The sequence below is a fragment of the Mustela lutreola genome, chromosome 1 (genome assembly GCF_030435805.1).
Source record: "Mustela lutreola isolate mMusLut2 chromosome 1, mMusLut2.pri, whole genome shotgun sequence".
NCBI lineage: Eukaryota > Metazoa > Chordata > Mammalia > Carnivora > Mustelidae > Mustela > Mustela lutreola.
In genome coordinates, this window is record NC_081290.1 from 273735694 (window position 1) to 273750323 (window position 14630).

Here is a 14630-nt window from a genome sequence, read left to right on the forward strand (position 1 = left end):
TCTGACCTTATAAAGGAAGTTCAGGTGTGTTTTTCCTTTGCAATTTTTAGACGTTTTTGAGGAGTGGCATTTATTCTCCTTAAATGTTGTGTTGTAGATTTTACCAGTGAAGCCCTCTAGTCTTGGGATTTTCTCTCTTCAGAGGTTTCTCCTTATGAATTTAGTTTTCTTGTTCATTATTGATCTGTTCAGGTTATATATTTCCTCATGTGTCAGATTTGATAGATTCTATGTTCCTAGGAATTTATCTATTTCTTCCAGGTTAACCAACCTTTTTAGCATATAATTGGAGTAGTGTCTTATAATCCTTTTATTTCTGTGGCATGAGTTTTAATGTCCTTTGTTCCATGTGTAATCTCTTCTTAGACCAGCTAAAGTTTGACAATTTTGTTTTACTTTAAAAACTACTCTTGGTTTGAGTGATATTTTTCTATTGTTTTCCTAGTCTCCACTTCATTGATTTCCACTGTCCTCTTAATTATTCCTTCCTCTGGAAATTTTGGACTTAGTTTTTTTTTTTTTTTTCTTTCTTTCTTGAAGGATAGTGTTTGGTCTCTTGAGATCTTCTCTTTTTTTTTTTTAATTTTTTATTTTTTATAAACATATATTTTTAATCCCAAGGGTACAGGTCTGTGAATCACCAGGTTTACACACTTCACAGCACTCACCAAAGCACATACCCTCCCCAATGTCCATAATCCCACCCCCTTCTCCCAAACCCCCTCCCCCCAGCAACCCTCAGTTTGTTTTGTGAGATTAAGAGTCACTTATGGTTTGTCTCCCTCCCAATCCCATCTTGTTTCATTTATTCTTCTCTTGAGATCTTTTTAAATGTAGGTGTTCATTGCTACAAATTTTTGTCTTAGTATTGTTTTTGCTGCATCATATAGGTTTTAGTCTTTAGTTTAAAAATATTATGTTTTGACATATTTCTAAGTGTGCTTTTTATTCCTTCTTTGACACAAAGATTGTACAATAATGTGTTATCTAATTTCCATGTGTTTGTGAATATTTTAGTTTTCCTTCTGCTATTGGTTTTGTTTCACTTCACTGTGTTCAGAAAAGATACCTTTGTAGGATTTCAACCTTAATTTTTTTTAATTTTTAATTTTTTATTAACATATAATGTATTATTAGCCCCAGGGGTACAGGCCTGTGTCACCAGATTTACACATTTCACAATACTCACCATAGCACATACCCTCCCCAATGTCCATAACCCCACCCCTCTCTCCCTAACCCCCTCCCCTTCAACCCTCAGTTTGTTTTGTGAGAGTAACAAACTCTTATGGTTTGTCTCCCTCCTGATCCCATCTTATTTCATTTTTTCCTTCCCTACCCCCCCAAACCCCCCATGTTGCCTCTCAAATTCTTCATATCAGGGAGATAACTATCTTTCTCTGATTGACTTATTTTGCTCAGCATAATACCCTCTAGTTCCATCCATGTCATAAAATGGCAAGATTTCATTTCTTTTGATGGCTACATAGTATTCCATTGTATATATATATATCACCTCTTCTTGATCCATTCATCTGTTGATGAACATCTAGGTTCTTTCCATAGTTTGGCTATTGTGGACATTGCTGCTATAAAAATTTGGGTGCACATGCCCCTTTGGATCACTGCATTTGTATCTTTAGGGTAAATACCCAGTAGCACAATTCCTGGGTCATAGGGTAGCTCTATTTTCAACTTTTTGAGGAACCTCCATGCTGTTTTCCAGAGTGGTTGCACCAGCTTGCATTCCCGCCAACAGCGTAGGAGGGTTCCCCTTTCTCTGCATCCTCATCAGCATCTGTCATTTCCTGACTTGTTAGTTTTATCCATTCTGACTGGTGTGAGGTGGAATCTCACTGTGGTTTTGATTTGTATTTCCCTGGTGCTGATTGATGTGGAGCACTTTTTCATGTACTGCACATGTGCTTTTCATGTGCTTTGCAGAAATGTCTGTTCATGTCTTCTGCTCATTTCTTGATTGGATTGTTTGTTCTTTGGGTGTTGAGTTTGAGGAATTCTTTATATATTTTGAATACTAGCCCTTTATCTGATATGTCACTTGCAAATATCTTCTCCCATTCTGTCAGTTGTCTTTTTTTTTTGACTATTTCATTTGCTGTGCAAAAGCTTTTGATCTTGATGAAGTCCCAATAGTTCATTTTTGGACTTGCTTCCCTTACCTTTGGCAATGTTTTTAGGAAGAAATTTTGCTTTGGTAGACGTCAAGGAGGTTGCTGCCTGTGTTCTCCTCAAGGATTTTGATGGATTCCTTTCTCAGATTGTGGTCTTTCATCCATTTGGAATCTATTTTTATGTGTGGTTTTTCAGTTTCATTTTTCTGCATGTGGCTGTTCAATTTTCCCCACATCATTTGTTGAAGAGACTGTCTTTTTTCCATTGGACATTCTTTCTTGCTTTGTCAAAGATTAGTTGTTCATAGAGTTTAGGGTCTATTTTTGGGTCCTTTATTCTGTCCCATTGATCTATGTGTCCGTTTTTGTGCCAGTACCACACTCTCTTGATGATACCAGCTTTGTAATAGAGCTTGAAGTCTGGAATTGTTATGTCGCCAACTTTAGCTCTCTTTTTCAACATTCCTCTGGCTATTTGAGGTCTTTTCTGGTTCCGTATAAATTTTAGGATTATTTGTTCCAATTCTTTGAAAAAAAAAAAAAGGATGGGATTTCGATAGGGATTGCATTAAATGTGTAGATTGCTTTAGGTAGCATCAACATTTTCACAATATTTGTTCTTCCAATCTATGAGCATAGAACATTTTTCCATTTCTTTGCATCTTCCTCAATTAATTTGGTGAATACTCTATAGTTTTCTCAGTACGGATTCTTTACCTCTTTGGTTAGGTTTATTCCTAGGTATCTTATGGTTTTGGGTGCAATTGTAAATGGGATTGATGCCTTAATTTCTCTTTTTCTGTCTTGCTGTTGGTATATAGAAATGCAATTGATTTCTGTGCAATGATTTTATATCCTGACACTTTACTGAATTCCTGTACAAGTTCTAGCAGATTTGGGGTGGAGTCTTTTGGGTTTTCCAACATAAAGTATCACATCATCTGCAAAGACCGATAGTTTGACTCCTTCTTTGCTGATTTGGATGCCTTTAATTTCTTTTTGTTGTCTGATTGCTAAGGCTAGGACTTCTAGTAATATATTGAATAGCAGGGGTGATAATGGTCATCCCTGTCATGTTCCTGACCTCAGCAGAAAAGCTCTCAGTTTTTCTCCATTGAGAATGATATTAGCTGTGGGTTTCTCATAGATGGCTTTGATGATATTGAGGTATGTGCCCTCTATCCCTACACTTTGAATAGTTTGATCAAGAAATGATGCTGTAGTTTGTCAAGTGTTTTTTAGCATCTATTGAGAGTATCATATGTGTCTTATTCTTTCCTTTATTTATGTATTGTATCACATTGATTGATTTGTATATATTGAGCTAACCTTGTAGCCCAGGATTAAATCCCACTTGGTTGTGGTGAATAATCCTTTTAACGTACTGTTGGATCCTACTGGCTAGTATTTTGGTGATGATTTTCACATTTGTGTTCATCAAGGATATTGGCCCGTAATTCTTTTTTTTGATGGGGTCTGACGGTTTTGGGATCAAGGTAATGTTGGCATCATAAAATGAGTCTGGAAGTTTTCCTTCCATTTCTATTTTTTGGAACAGTTTCAGGAGAATAGGTATTAGTTCTTCTTTAAATGCTTGGTAGAATTTTTCTGGGAAGCAGTCTGCCCTGGCTCTTGTTTCTTGGTAGATTTTTGATTACTGCTTCAATCTCCTTATTGGTTGTGGGTCTATTCAGGTTTTCTATTTCTTCCTTGTTCAGTTTTGGGAGTTTATATATCTCTAGGAATGCACCCATTTCTTCCAGATTGTCAAAGTTGTGGGTGTATAGTTGCTCATAATATGTTCTTATAATTCTTTTTATTTCTTTGTTGTTCATGATGATCTCTCCTCTTTCATTTTTGATTATTTAATTTGGGTTCTTTCTCTTTTCTTTTTGATATGTCTGGCCAGGGTTTTATCAATCTTATTAATTCTTTCACAGAACCAGCTCCTAGTTTCATTGATTTATTCTACTGTTCTTTTGGTTTCTATTTCATTGATTTCTGCTCTGATCTTTATTGTTTGTCTTCTTCTGCTGGATTTAGGCTTTCCTTTCTGTTCTTTATCCAGCTCCTTTAAGTGTAGGGTTAGGTTGTGTACTTGAGACATTTTTTGTTTCTTGAGAAAGCCTTGTATCACTATTTTCTTCTCAGGACTTCCTTTGTTGTGTCCCACAGATTTTGAACAGTTGTGTTTTCATTATCATTTGTTTCCATGAATATTCTAAATTCTTCTTTAATTTTCTGGTTGACCCATTAATTCTTTAGTAGGATGCTCTTTAGCCTCCATGTATTTGGGTTCTTTCCAAATTTTCTCTTGTGATTGAATTCTAGCTTTAGAGCACTGTGGCATGAAAATATGCAGGGAATGATCCCAATATTTTGCTACCATTTGAGACCTGATTTGTGACCCAGGATGTGATCTATTCTGGAGAATGTTCCATGTGCACTAGAGAAGAATGTGTATTCTGTTGCTTTTGGATAGCATGTTCTGTATATGTCTGTGATGTACATGTGACCCAGTGTGTTATTTAAGATCTTTATTTCCTTATTGATCTTTTGCTTGGGTGATATGCCCATTTCAGTGAGGGGAGTGTTAAAATCCCCTACTATTGTTGCATTATTATTGCTGTGTTTCTTTGATTGTGTTATTAATTGGTTTATATAATTGGCTGCTCCTATGTTAGGGCATAGATATTTAAAATTGTAAGATATTCTTGTTGGACAGACCCTTTGAGTATTATATAATGTCCTTCCTCATCTCTTATTATAGTCTTTGGCTTAAAAACTCATTTATGTGATATAAGGATTGCCACCCCAGCGTTTTTTTTTTGATGTTCCTTAGCATGGGAAATTGTTTTCCACCCCTTCTCTTTAAATATGGAGGTGTCTTTGGGTTTAAAATGAGTTTCTTGCAGACAGCATAGTGATGGGTCTTTTTTTTTTTTTTTTAATCTATTCTGATACCCTGAGTCTTTTGAAGGGGGACATTTAGCCCATTTACGCTCAGGGTAACTATTGAGAGAGATGAATTTAGTGCCATTGGATTGCCTGTATGGTGACTGTTAATGTATACTTTCTCTGTTCCTTTATGATCTACTACTTTCAGTTTCTCTCTTTGCTTAGAGGACCCCTTTCAGTATTTCTTGTAGATCTGGTTTGGTGTTTACAAATTCTTTCAGTTTTTGTTTGTCCTGGAAGCTTTTTTTTTTTTTTTTTTTAAAGACTTTATTTATTTATTTGGCAGAGAGAAATCACAAGTAGGTAGAGAGGCAGGCAGAGAGAGAGAGGAGGAAGCAGGCTCCCTGCTGAGCAGAGAGCCCGATGCGGGACTCGATCCCAGGACCCTGAGATCATGACCTGAGCCGAAGGCAGTGGCTTAACCACTGAGCCACCCAGGTGCCCTGTCCTGGAAGCTTTTTATCTCTCATTCTATTTTCAGTGATAGCCTAGCTGCATATAGTATTCTTGGCTGCATGTTTTTACTCATTTAGTGCTCTGAATATATCATGTCAGTTTTTTATGACCTGCCAGGTCTCTGTGGATAAGTTTGCTGCCAATCTAACATTTTTACCATTCTATGTAACAGACTTTTTGTCCCACACTGCTTTCAGGATTTTCTCTTTGTCACTAAGATTTGTAAGTTTTACTATTAGATGGAGGGGTGTGGATCTATTCTTACTGATTTTGAAGGGGGTTCTCTGCACCTCCTGGTTTTTGATGCTTGTTCCCTTTGCCATATTAGGGAAATTCTCTCCAATAATTCTCTCCAATATATCTTCTGCCCCCCTCTCTCTTTCTTCTTCTTCTTCTTCTTCTGGAATGCCAATTATTCTAATATTGTTTCATCTTATGGTATCACTTATCTCTCAAATTCTCCCCTTGTGGCCCAATAGTTGTTTTTCTCTTTTTCTCAACTTCTTTATTCTACATCATTTGGTCTTCCATATCACTAATTCTCTCTTTTGCCTCTTTTATCCTAGCAGTAAGAGTCTCCATTTTTTATTGCACCTCATTAATAGCTTTTTTTATTTCAGCTTGATTTTATTCCTCCAGAAAGGGCTTTTATCTCTTCAGAAAGGGATTTTATTTCTCCAGATAGCTTTTCTCTAATATCTCCCATGCCTTTTTTTAAGCCCAGCTAGCTCCTTGAGAATCATCATCCTGAACTCTAGATCTGACACATTACCAATGTCTTTATTGATTAGGTCCCTAGCCTTCGGTACTTCCTCTTCTTCTTCTTCTTCCCTTTTTTTTTTTTTTTTTTTTTTTTGTGGTGAGTTTTTCTGCCTTGTCATTTTATCCATATAAGAATATATGAATGAGAGAATAAAATACTAAAAGGGTGGCAAAGACCCCAGAAAAGTGGGTTAACCAAAGCAGAAGAGACCCCAAATTGTGGGGAGATGAAAGGGGGTAAAAAGAAGTTCTAAAAATTTTTTTTTAATTAAAAGAAATATATATATTAGATGGTGAATAGAACAGAGCCACCTACTTGATTTTGGGTATATTCTGGTCTCTTAGAAGAAACTACCTCACAAAATTTTAAAGAAAGAAAAAAAAATATATACATATATACTTACAGACAAAAATATGGGTAAACATGATGAAAAGATGGAATATGACTATAAAGATGAAAATGTAAAAAAAAATTCTAAAAAAGGAGTTGATAAAATATGTTGTTTGGGAAAAGAAAGTGAAGAGTTTTCTCAGGCTGGAGACTCGAACAAAGCCCTGTGCTAGATTTAGGGTATATTTTGATGTATTAGGAGAAGTTGTATCCCAAATTTTTTTACAAGGAAAAACCAAAGTGTATGCAAAAAATGAAGTTAGATACAATGAAGGATGGAATGTGACTATAATAATAAAAGTTCAAAGAGATTTTTTAAAAGAAATGTATTGTTAAGATAAACTAGTTACAAATGTTAAAGAGGAAAGAGTAAAAGTTTAAAAATTAGAATAAGAAAAAAATTAAAATGAAAAAGAAGTAATTAACTGTGCTAGACTAAACAATCATGGGAAAAAGCCATGAATTCCATGCTTTGCTTTCCCATCCTCTGGAATTGCACTGTTCTCCTTGATCAGTCAGCTTGGTCTTGGCTGGATGTTCTTGCTGATCTTCTGGGTGAGGGATCTGTTGTAGTGATTCTCAAGTGTCTTTGCCTGAGGAAGAATTACACCACCCTTGCCAGGGGCTGGGTGGGCTAAGTAATATGCTGGGTTTCACCCTCAGGAACTTTTGTTCCCTGAAGGCTTTCTGTAGAGCTCTGGAGAATAGGAATGAAAATGGCAGCCTCCCAATCTCTGGCCCAGAAGAGCCAAGTGCTTGGGGCCCCACTCCTCAATGCACCCTCAGAGAAACGTGCTCTCACTCCCATCTCCCTGGTCTCCAGCTGCACTCCGAGCTCATCTGGCCTGTGTCTGAGCAGTTCTGTCTCTGGCACACAGCCCTATTTGGAGTCTCCAAACCCAGCAGATCCCTGCCTCCAGATAAGGTAGGTAAGTCTCCCCAGATCTGCCACTTGTGGTGTCCCTGCTCAAAGAGCAGCGGTATGATTGTGCCACAGATCACAGTTTGAGGCATTCCTGAGCTGAGAGCTCACTCCTTGGCTCTGTCTTGATAGCCAGCTTCCCCACTCTGATACCTGGGAGGTCTGTTACACTCAGAAACCCCCGACCCTTCTGTGACCCTGTTAGAGCTGAGACCATGCTGTTCCTGTGAGGGCTCCACCCCGCTTAGCCTCTGGAGCGATGTCCTTCAGTGGAGCAGAGTTTTTAAAAGTTCTGATTTTGTGCTCCATTGCTCTGTCACTTGCCGGGAACTGGCCCCCTCCCTCCACGGTCTATCTTCCCATCACCTAGGATTCACTTCTCTGCATGTCCTACCTTTCAGAAAATGGTCAATTTTCTGTTTCTAGAATTGCTGCTCTTCTTCTCGTTGATCTCCTATTGGATTTGTGGGTGTTTGGAATGTTTTGATAACTATCTAACTGAACTCCTGTGCCCTGATGTCATCTCAGCCTGCTACTCCTCTGCCATCTTGGCTGCCTGTCAACCTTCTTAAGTTTTTGAAGACTTATTTTGTGACCTAACATATGATCTTTCATAATCTTCCTTGTGTACTTGAGAAGAAAGTATTTTCCACTGTTATTGGATCGACTGTTTTATGCATATTTGGTAGGTCCATTTGGGAATAGTTTTATTCAAGTCCACTGGATTCTTTTCTTTTTTTTTTTTTTTTAACTTTATATTTGTTCAGCGAAGCAGTATTCATTATTTTTGCACCACACCCAGTGCTCTATGAAATCCGTGCCCTCTCCAATACCCACCACCTGGTTCCCCCAACCTCTCACCCCCCTGCCCCTTCAAAACCCTCAGATTCCTATAAAACAATCAGGATTTTGAAGTCTACTGGTTTCTTATTGATTTTTTTGTCTATATATGTTCTATCCATCATTGAAAGTAGAATATTGAAATCTCTTACTATTAATGTATTGTTATCTATTTCTGCCTTTGTATCTGTTAATGTCCGCTTGATGTATTTAGGTATTCTGATGGTGGGTGTATAAATATTTATAATTATTATATCTTGCTGGTAAACTGACCATTTTATGATTATATAAAGTTCTTATTTGTGACAGTTCTTGTTTTAGAGTCTATTTCATCTGACATAGGTATAGTCCTGCCCTCCTACCCTCTCTTAGTTGCCATTTGCATAGAATAACTGTTTCTTAGCACTTTACTTTGAGACAATGTGTGTCCTTAAATCTTATGTAAGTCTCTTGCAGAGAGCATAGAATGGGATTTAAAAAAATCCATTTAGCCACTCTAAGTCTTTTGGCTGGGGAGTTTAACCCATTTACATATAAAATAATTATTTATAGATAAGGACTTAGTCTAGCCATTTTGTTTTCTGTGTGTCTTGTAGTTCTCCTCTCCTTTTTTTTCCTTCCTTCCTTTCTTCATTCCTTTGTATTTTGTTGATTTTTTGGTATTGTTATGCTTTCATGATTTTCTCTTTCTTTTGCAGAACTTTTGTCTTGGATCAAATTTGGATCTCCTTTTCTTTGAGTTTTTTTCTCTTATAATGGTATTCAGTCTTTATCTCAGATTAATTCCCATTGCATTGATCTGCAAGTGTTCTAAATACTGACTTTCCAATTTGGATTTGTAGACTTTTTGTCTTGCTTATTCAATTATCATTAACTCTCTCTTTTTTCCTGGATGCTTTTGCTCCTATCATGTGAGGCAGAAATCCCTATAATACCAGGTGGCCACACATTTGCCTGTTCTTTGCAATCCTGTAGTGTAGGGGCTTGCAGATGGCCAGGTAGCAGTCGAGGGCCATCACTGTGAGCAGGATAATCTCCACTCCTCCAAAGAAATGCTCTGCAAAGAGCTGAGTCATGCACACACTGAAGGAGACAGTTTTCTTTTCCGTGAGTAAGTCAAGTATCATTTTGAGAGCCATGGTAGAAGAGCAGCAGCTGTCTACAAAGGACAAAAAAGATAGAAAGTAATACATAGGGGAGCCCAGGGCTCTGCTGGATTTGATTGTCATGTCAAGGAGTATATGTTGCCTGCTCCAGTGAGAAAGTAGATGATTATAAACACAGTACACTAGAGGTTCTGCACATCTGGGTTCTGTGTCAGGCAAGGCAGGATGAATTCTGTCACATTGTTCATTTGTTCGTAAATCCACTTTGGTATCTGGATAATAGATTTGTCTATGAATAGCACAGGGATTGCAATTGTGGCAGATGAGTTCTGATCAAGCAAATCATTTCTGTCAGGGTTACTTTCTTTGAGACTAAAGGCAACTCCAGGCAGTTAAACTCAGACCTAAAGTTGTGCCTTATTATTAGTTATAATGAACACATTGTCTCTACACAGTCTGACTGACACACAGACATATGTGTACACACATTCATGCATACACTCATTCATATCCCCAAATACAGTTTTACAAATGCACATCCCTTCCTGTAATTACCTATGGTTGGATATTATTCATACGATCACCAAAAAAGAGAAAAAAAGAAAAAAAAAAAAAGGAAAAGAAAGAATAGAGTGCATTAATGCCTTCAAATAAAATAAAGATTTTTTTAAAAGTATATATGTAATTTCTGGTTGAAGAGGAGCACATTAAGCAGATGCAATGGTATGAGAAACAGGAAAAATTAATGGATTCAGTTATATCAAGGTTTGGAACACACTGGAAAAATATGTTATCAAGGTTGACCTGTACCATGTAGGGATTTGATATTCAGTGCTCACCAAGGTAATTGTAGTCACCCATCTGTCACCATACAACAGTATTACAGTGTTATTGATTATATTCCTTATGCTATACTTTTTAACTCTTTGATGTATTTATTTTATAGTGAAGCTTGTACCTTTTAATCTCCTTTACCTATTTCACTCTTCTCCCCACAACCAACCACCTCTGGCATCCACCACTGGTAACCAGCACTTTGTTCTCTTACTTGAGTTTGTTTGCTTGTTTTGGGACAACATATATATGAGAAGGGATAGGGTCAGAGGGAGAAGCAGACTCCCCACCAAGCAGGCAGCCTGATGCGGGACTCAATCTAGGGATTCTAGGATCACGACCTGAGCCGAAGGCAGTCGGTAAACCAGCTGAGCCACCCAGGCACCCGGGACAACATATATTTTTAAAAGGCCTTCATGTAAAGTTAGATCCAACCTGATCTAAAGTCCTGAGAACATTAGAAATGTCAACATCACATGATATTCAATCCCTGGTTGTGAAATCACCCTCTGAAGACAGGTTTCTGAGCTCTTCCTCAGGAATCCCAAGCTCTGTGCAGAGATAGGTCTGTTGGTTTCTGGCACTGGGCTCTCCCTTCTCCTTCTCCCAGAGCGGCAAAAGGAGATCCATCATCAGGGAGAGATTTTGAAATAAGTTCTGCTCAGACATGTCATGGTTGCTCCAGCCAGCTCCCCAATCATTATTGCAGAGATGTTTAAGGGCATTTGTGTCCTAGACTAGGGAGTTGGTGGGGGGCTGGCTTTTAGTGTCCAGAGATCTGTTCACAGTTCCCATTAGATTCCTTGATGAGAAAACTCACTGCTATGCAGTTGCTACTCATATACAGATGCCTTTTATGACATTTGAAGTACAGTGAGGCTGGCCTAGATGTTTGGTCTTCCTGTGATCATGGTTAGTGAATGATGGCTGGTAGTGGTGTTCTGGGGCTCCTCTTATCAGCAACCATTGACCCTGGCTTACTTTCTGTGCTGGTGACATCTCTGAAAGCTATAACCAAATCTGAGCAATATCACTAGTTTTTAGCTGATTCATTTTTTTCAATCTAAATTGTTTAATTTTTACAGCCTGAGAGTATGGAATGCTATTTCCATTTTACAGGTTGAAAAAATCAGTAGAGAGATGAAAGCACAACGGTTACATTGACAAGGGTAATTAATGCAGGAGACAAGATGAGTAATCAAATCTGGTTGATCCAAAGCTTTTAATCTCTGACTTCAAAGCATCTATTTCTGAATTATCTTTGAATTTCCTTATATAAATATTATGGATTATTTTCTGTAATCCAGATGTGTGGTCATTGTTATTCAGTTTTGTGACACAGACTTATTTCTACATCACTGGTAATTTCCTGTCCCAGCTATTCAGACTCTTCCTTTGTCCATGTCTAAAATACAATTTATTTATTTATTTATTTATTTTATTATATTAGTCGACATACAATACATAATTACCTTTTTATTTTTAATTTTATTTATTTGACAGACAGAGACCACAAGTAGGAAGAGAGGCAGGCAGAGAGAGAGAGAGGGGAAACAGGCTCCCTGCCTAGCAGAGAACCCAATGTGGGCCTCAATCCCAGGATCCCGGGATCATGATCTGAGCTGAAGACAGAGGCTCAGCCCACTGAGCCATCCAGGTGCCCCATCATTAGCTTTTGATGTATTGTTCCAAGTTGGTTGTTTACATATAACACCCAGTGCCCCATGCAATACATGCTCTCCTAAATACCCACCGCCAGACTCACCCATCCCCCCAATTCTCCACCCCTCTAAAACCCTCAGTTTGTTTCTTGGAGTCTACAGTCTGTCATTGTTGGTCTTCCCCTCTGTTTCTACCCTTCACTTTTCTCTCCTTAACCTAATATCCTCCATGTTATTCCTTACTCTCTACAAGTAAGTGAAACCATGTGATAAATGGCATTCTCTGCTTGACTTATTTCACTCAGCATAATCTCTTCCAGTTCCATCCATGCTAATGCAAAAGTTGGGTATTCGTCCTTTCTGATGGCTTAGTAATATTCCATTTAAAACACAACTTTGACATACAGTTGTTTTCTGCCTTAACTCTACAAACTTGATCAGTTATATTTCTTTTGCATCAGCCAATTCTGCCTCTTATTCTTGTGCAGACAATTGTATACTGCAGGGAATGTTGGTGATATAAGTTTTAAAATGTACCTTTGTGTGCAAGTGTTCTCTTATTGGGACTGCGAGAAGTAAAGAATGCTTTATTGTTGTGGTGCAGGGATATTTTTATCCTCTCAAATTCAGGAAGATAAGAAAAAGTATATTTGGATGGAAGTACTTCTTCAAGACTCACTGGCTTTCTATACAATATTGCATATATAGAACTTTTCCTCTTATAAAATAAAACTTCATTCTAGCTGTAGTGCAGGGTGTAGGGAGTATTGAAAATATTGCTGCAGAACCATTTCATACCAACAATCAGGGCAACATTATGACTTCTGTGGCCCCTTCCTACTTGGACCTCATGAGTCCTTCTCCATAAAAATTATTAAAGATCATATTTTATGAATGCATTGGTATAACAATGACATACTTCAACTTGGATTTGGATTATATTAAATTTTATCTTCTTATTTTAAAAGAAACTAAGCATTTCAAGGAATCCTAGAATTATGTGGGCTCTATGCACTGTGCCTACTATTCCTGGGTGGATATGTTGACCTTGCCCATAAAATATATGATCCTGAAGAAAAGTGATCCAAACAGGACAATTGACTGTCGCACATTAAATCAAGTAAGAAGGGGAATAAATCTCTCTAAATATTCAGTAGATATTTTAATGTAAATACTCTAATCCCAAGATTCATTATCACCAATTTTTGTTATTTGCCTCCAGAGTTTCTTCATGACATTTTTCACTTCTGCATTTCTGAGGGTGTAGATCAATGGGTTCAACATGGGAGTGACTAGGGTACAAAACACAGTCACAGCTTTGTCAGCAGGGAAGGAGGTCATGGGTCTCAGATACAGGAATGAACAAGGTACAAAGAATAAGATGACAACAGTGACATGAGAAGCACAGGTAGACAGGGCTTTGCGACGCCCTTCAGAGCTTTTAGTCCTCAGAGAGTGCAGGATGACAATATAAGAAGCAACCAGCATAGAAAAAGTGAGCAGACAAAGTGACCCGCTGTTGGCAGCAATCAGGGGCCCCAAAGTGTGAGTGTCTGTACAGGCTAGTTCCAGGAGAGGTATTAAATCACACATAAAATGATCAATAACATTGGGGCCACAGAATGGTAACTGGACCATGAACAGAACCTGGATCCCTCCATGAATAAAGCCTAAAATCACAGCCATTCCCACCAAGAAAGCACAGACAGGTCGGCTCATGGTGGTCGTGTAATGCAAGGGCTTACAGATGGCTACATAGCGGTCATAGGCCATGGCAATTAATAAGATGATCTCAGCTCCCGCAAAGAAATGTTCAGCAAAGAGCTGAGTCATGCAGCCATTGAAGGATATGGTGTTCATGTCAGAGAGCAAGTCAAAGATCATTTTGGGTGCTATGGATGAAGAGTAGAAACCATCTATAATGGATAAATAGGACAGAAAAAAGTACATGGGAGATCCCAGGGCTGGGCTGATGTAGATGGTGATGGAGATGAGAAGATTACCTGCCAGTGTGATCAAGTAGGTGATTAAAAGCACAGCAAATAGGAATTTCTGCAGTTCTGGATTCTGGGTCAGGCCCAGCAGAATGAATTCTGTCACATTGCTCTTCCTTTCCATGAAGTCAGCTTTAGTTATGAGCCTCTGGTTCATCTGGAAAGATCACAATTTCTGAGTAGTATTTTGAATTCAACACAGAAATCTTCCATCACCTCTTTAATCCTGGCCTATGGGTTTGCTGGAGCTATACTTTCCACTCACCTCAACCACTTTGGAGACTGTTATAAAAGAGAGTAGATAGAGTTAGGTAGAGGTTAAGTTTCTCTTACTCATCGAAATTTCATAATGACAATATGTTTCAATAATCAGAAAAAAATGAAAGTGTTATTATGATGGTTGACTCCTGATTGACTTCAAAGCTCTGGCTCTAAAATCTTATGGATCGCTCTTTTCTCTCTGATTTTGGTACATATTTCATCAATAGCAATTATTCTGAGGTTATGGTTGCCCATTGACATGAATATTTATGGGCATATGAACACAATATTCTTTAAAATGTGAAATGTACAG

At 38.0% G+C, this 14630-nt stretch overlaps 1 protein-coding gene across 1 annotated transcript; it reads right to left on the reverse strand.

The window, feature by feature from the left end:
- Window positions 1-13238: 13238 nt before the first annotated feature.
- LOC131840410 (olfactory receptor 4C45-like) lies at window positions 13239-14180 on the reverse strand. The gene has a single exon (XM_059188358.1). The coding sequence runs from the start codon at window positions 14178-14180 to the stop codon at window positions 13239-13241; it is 942 nt and encodes a 313-aa protein (XP_059044341.1).
- Window positions 14181-14630: the final 450 nt, after the last annotated feature.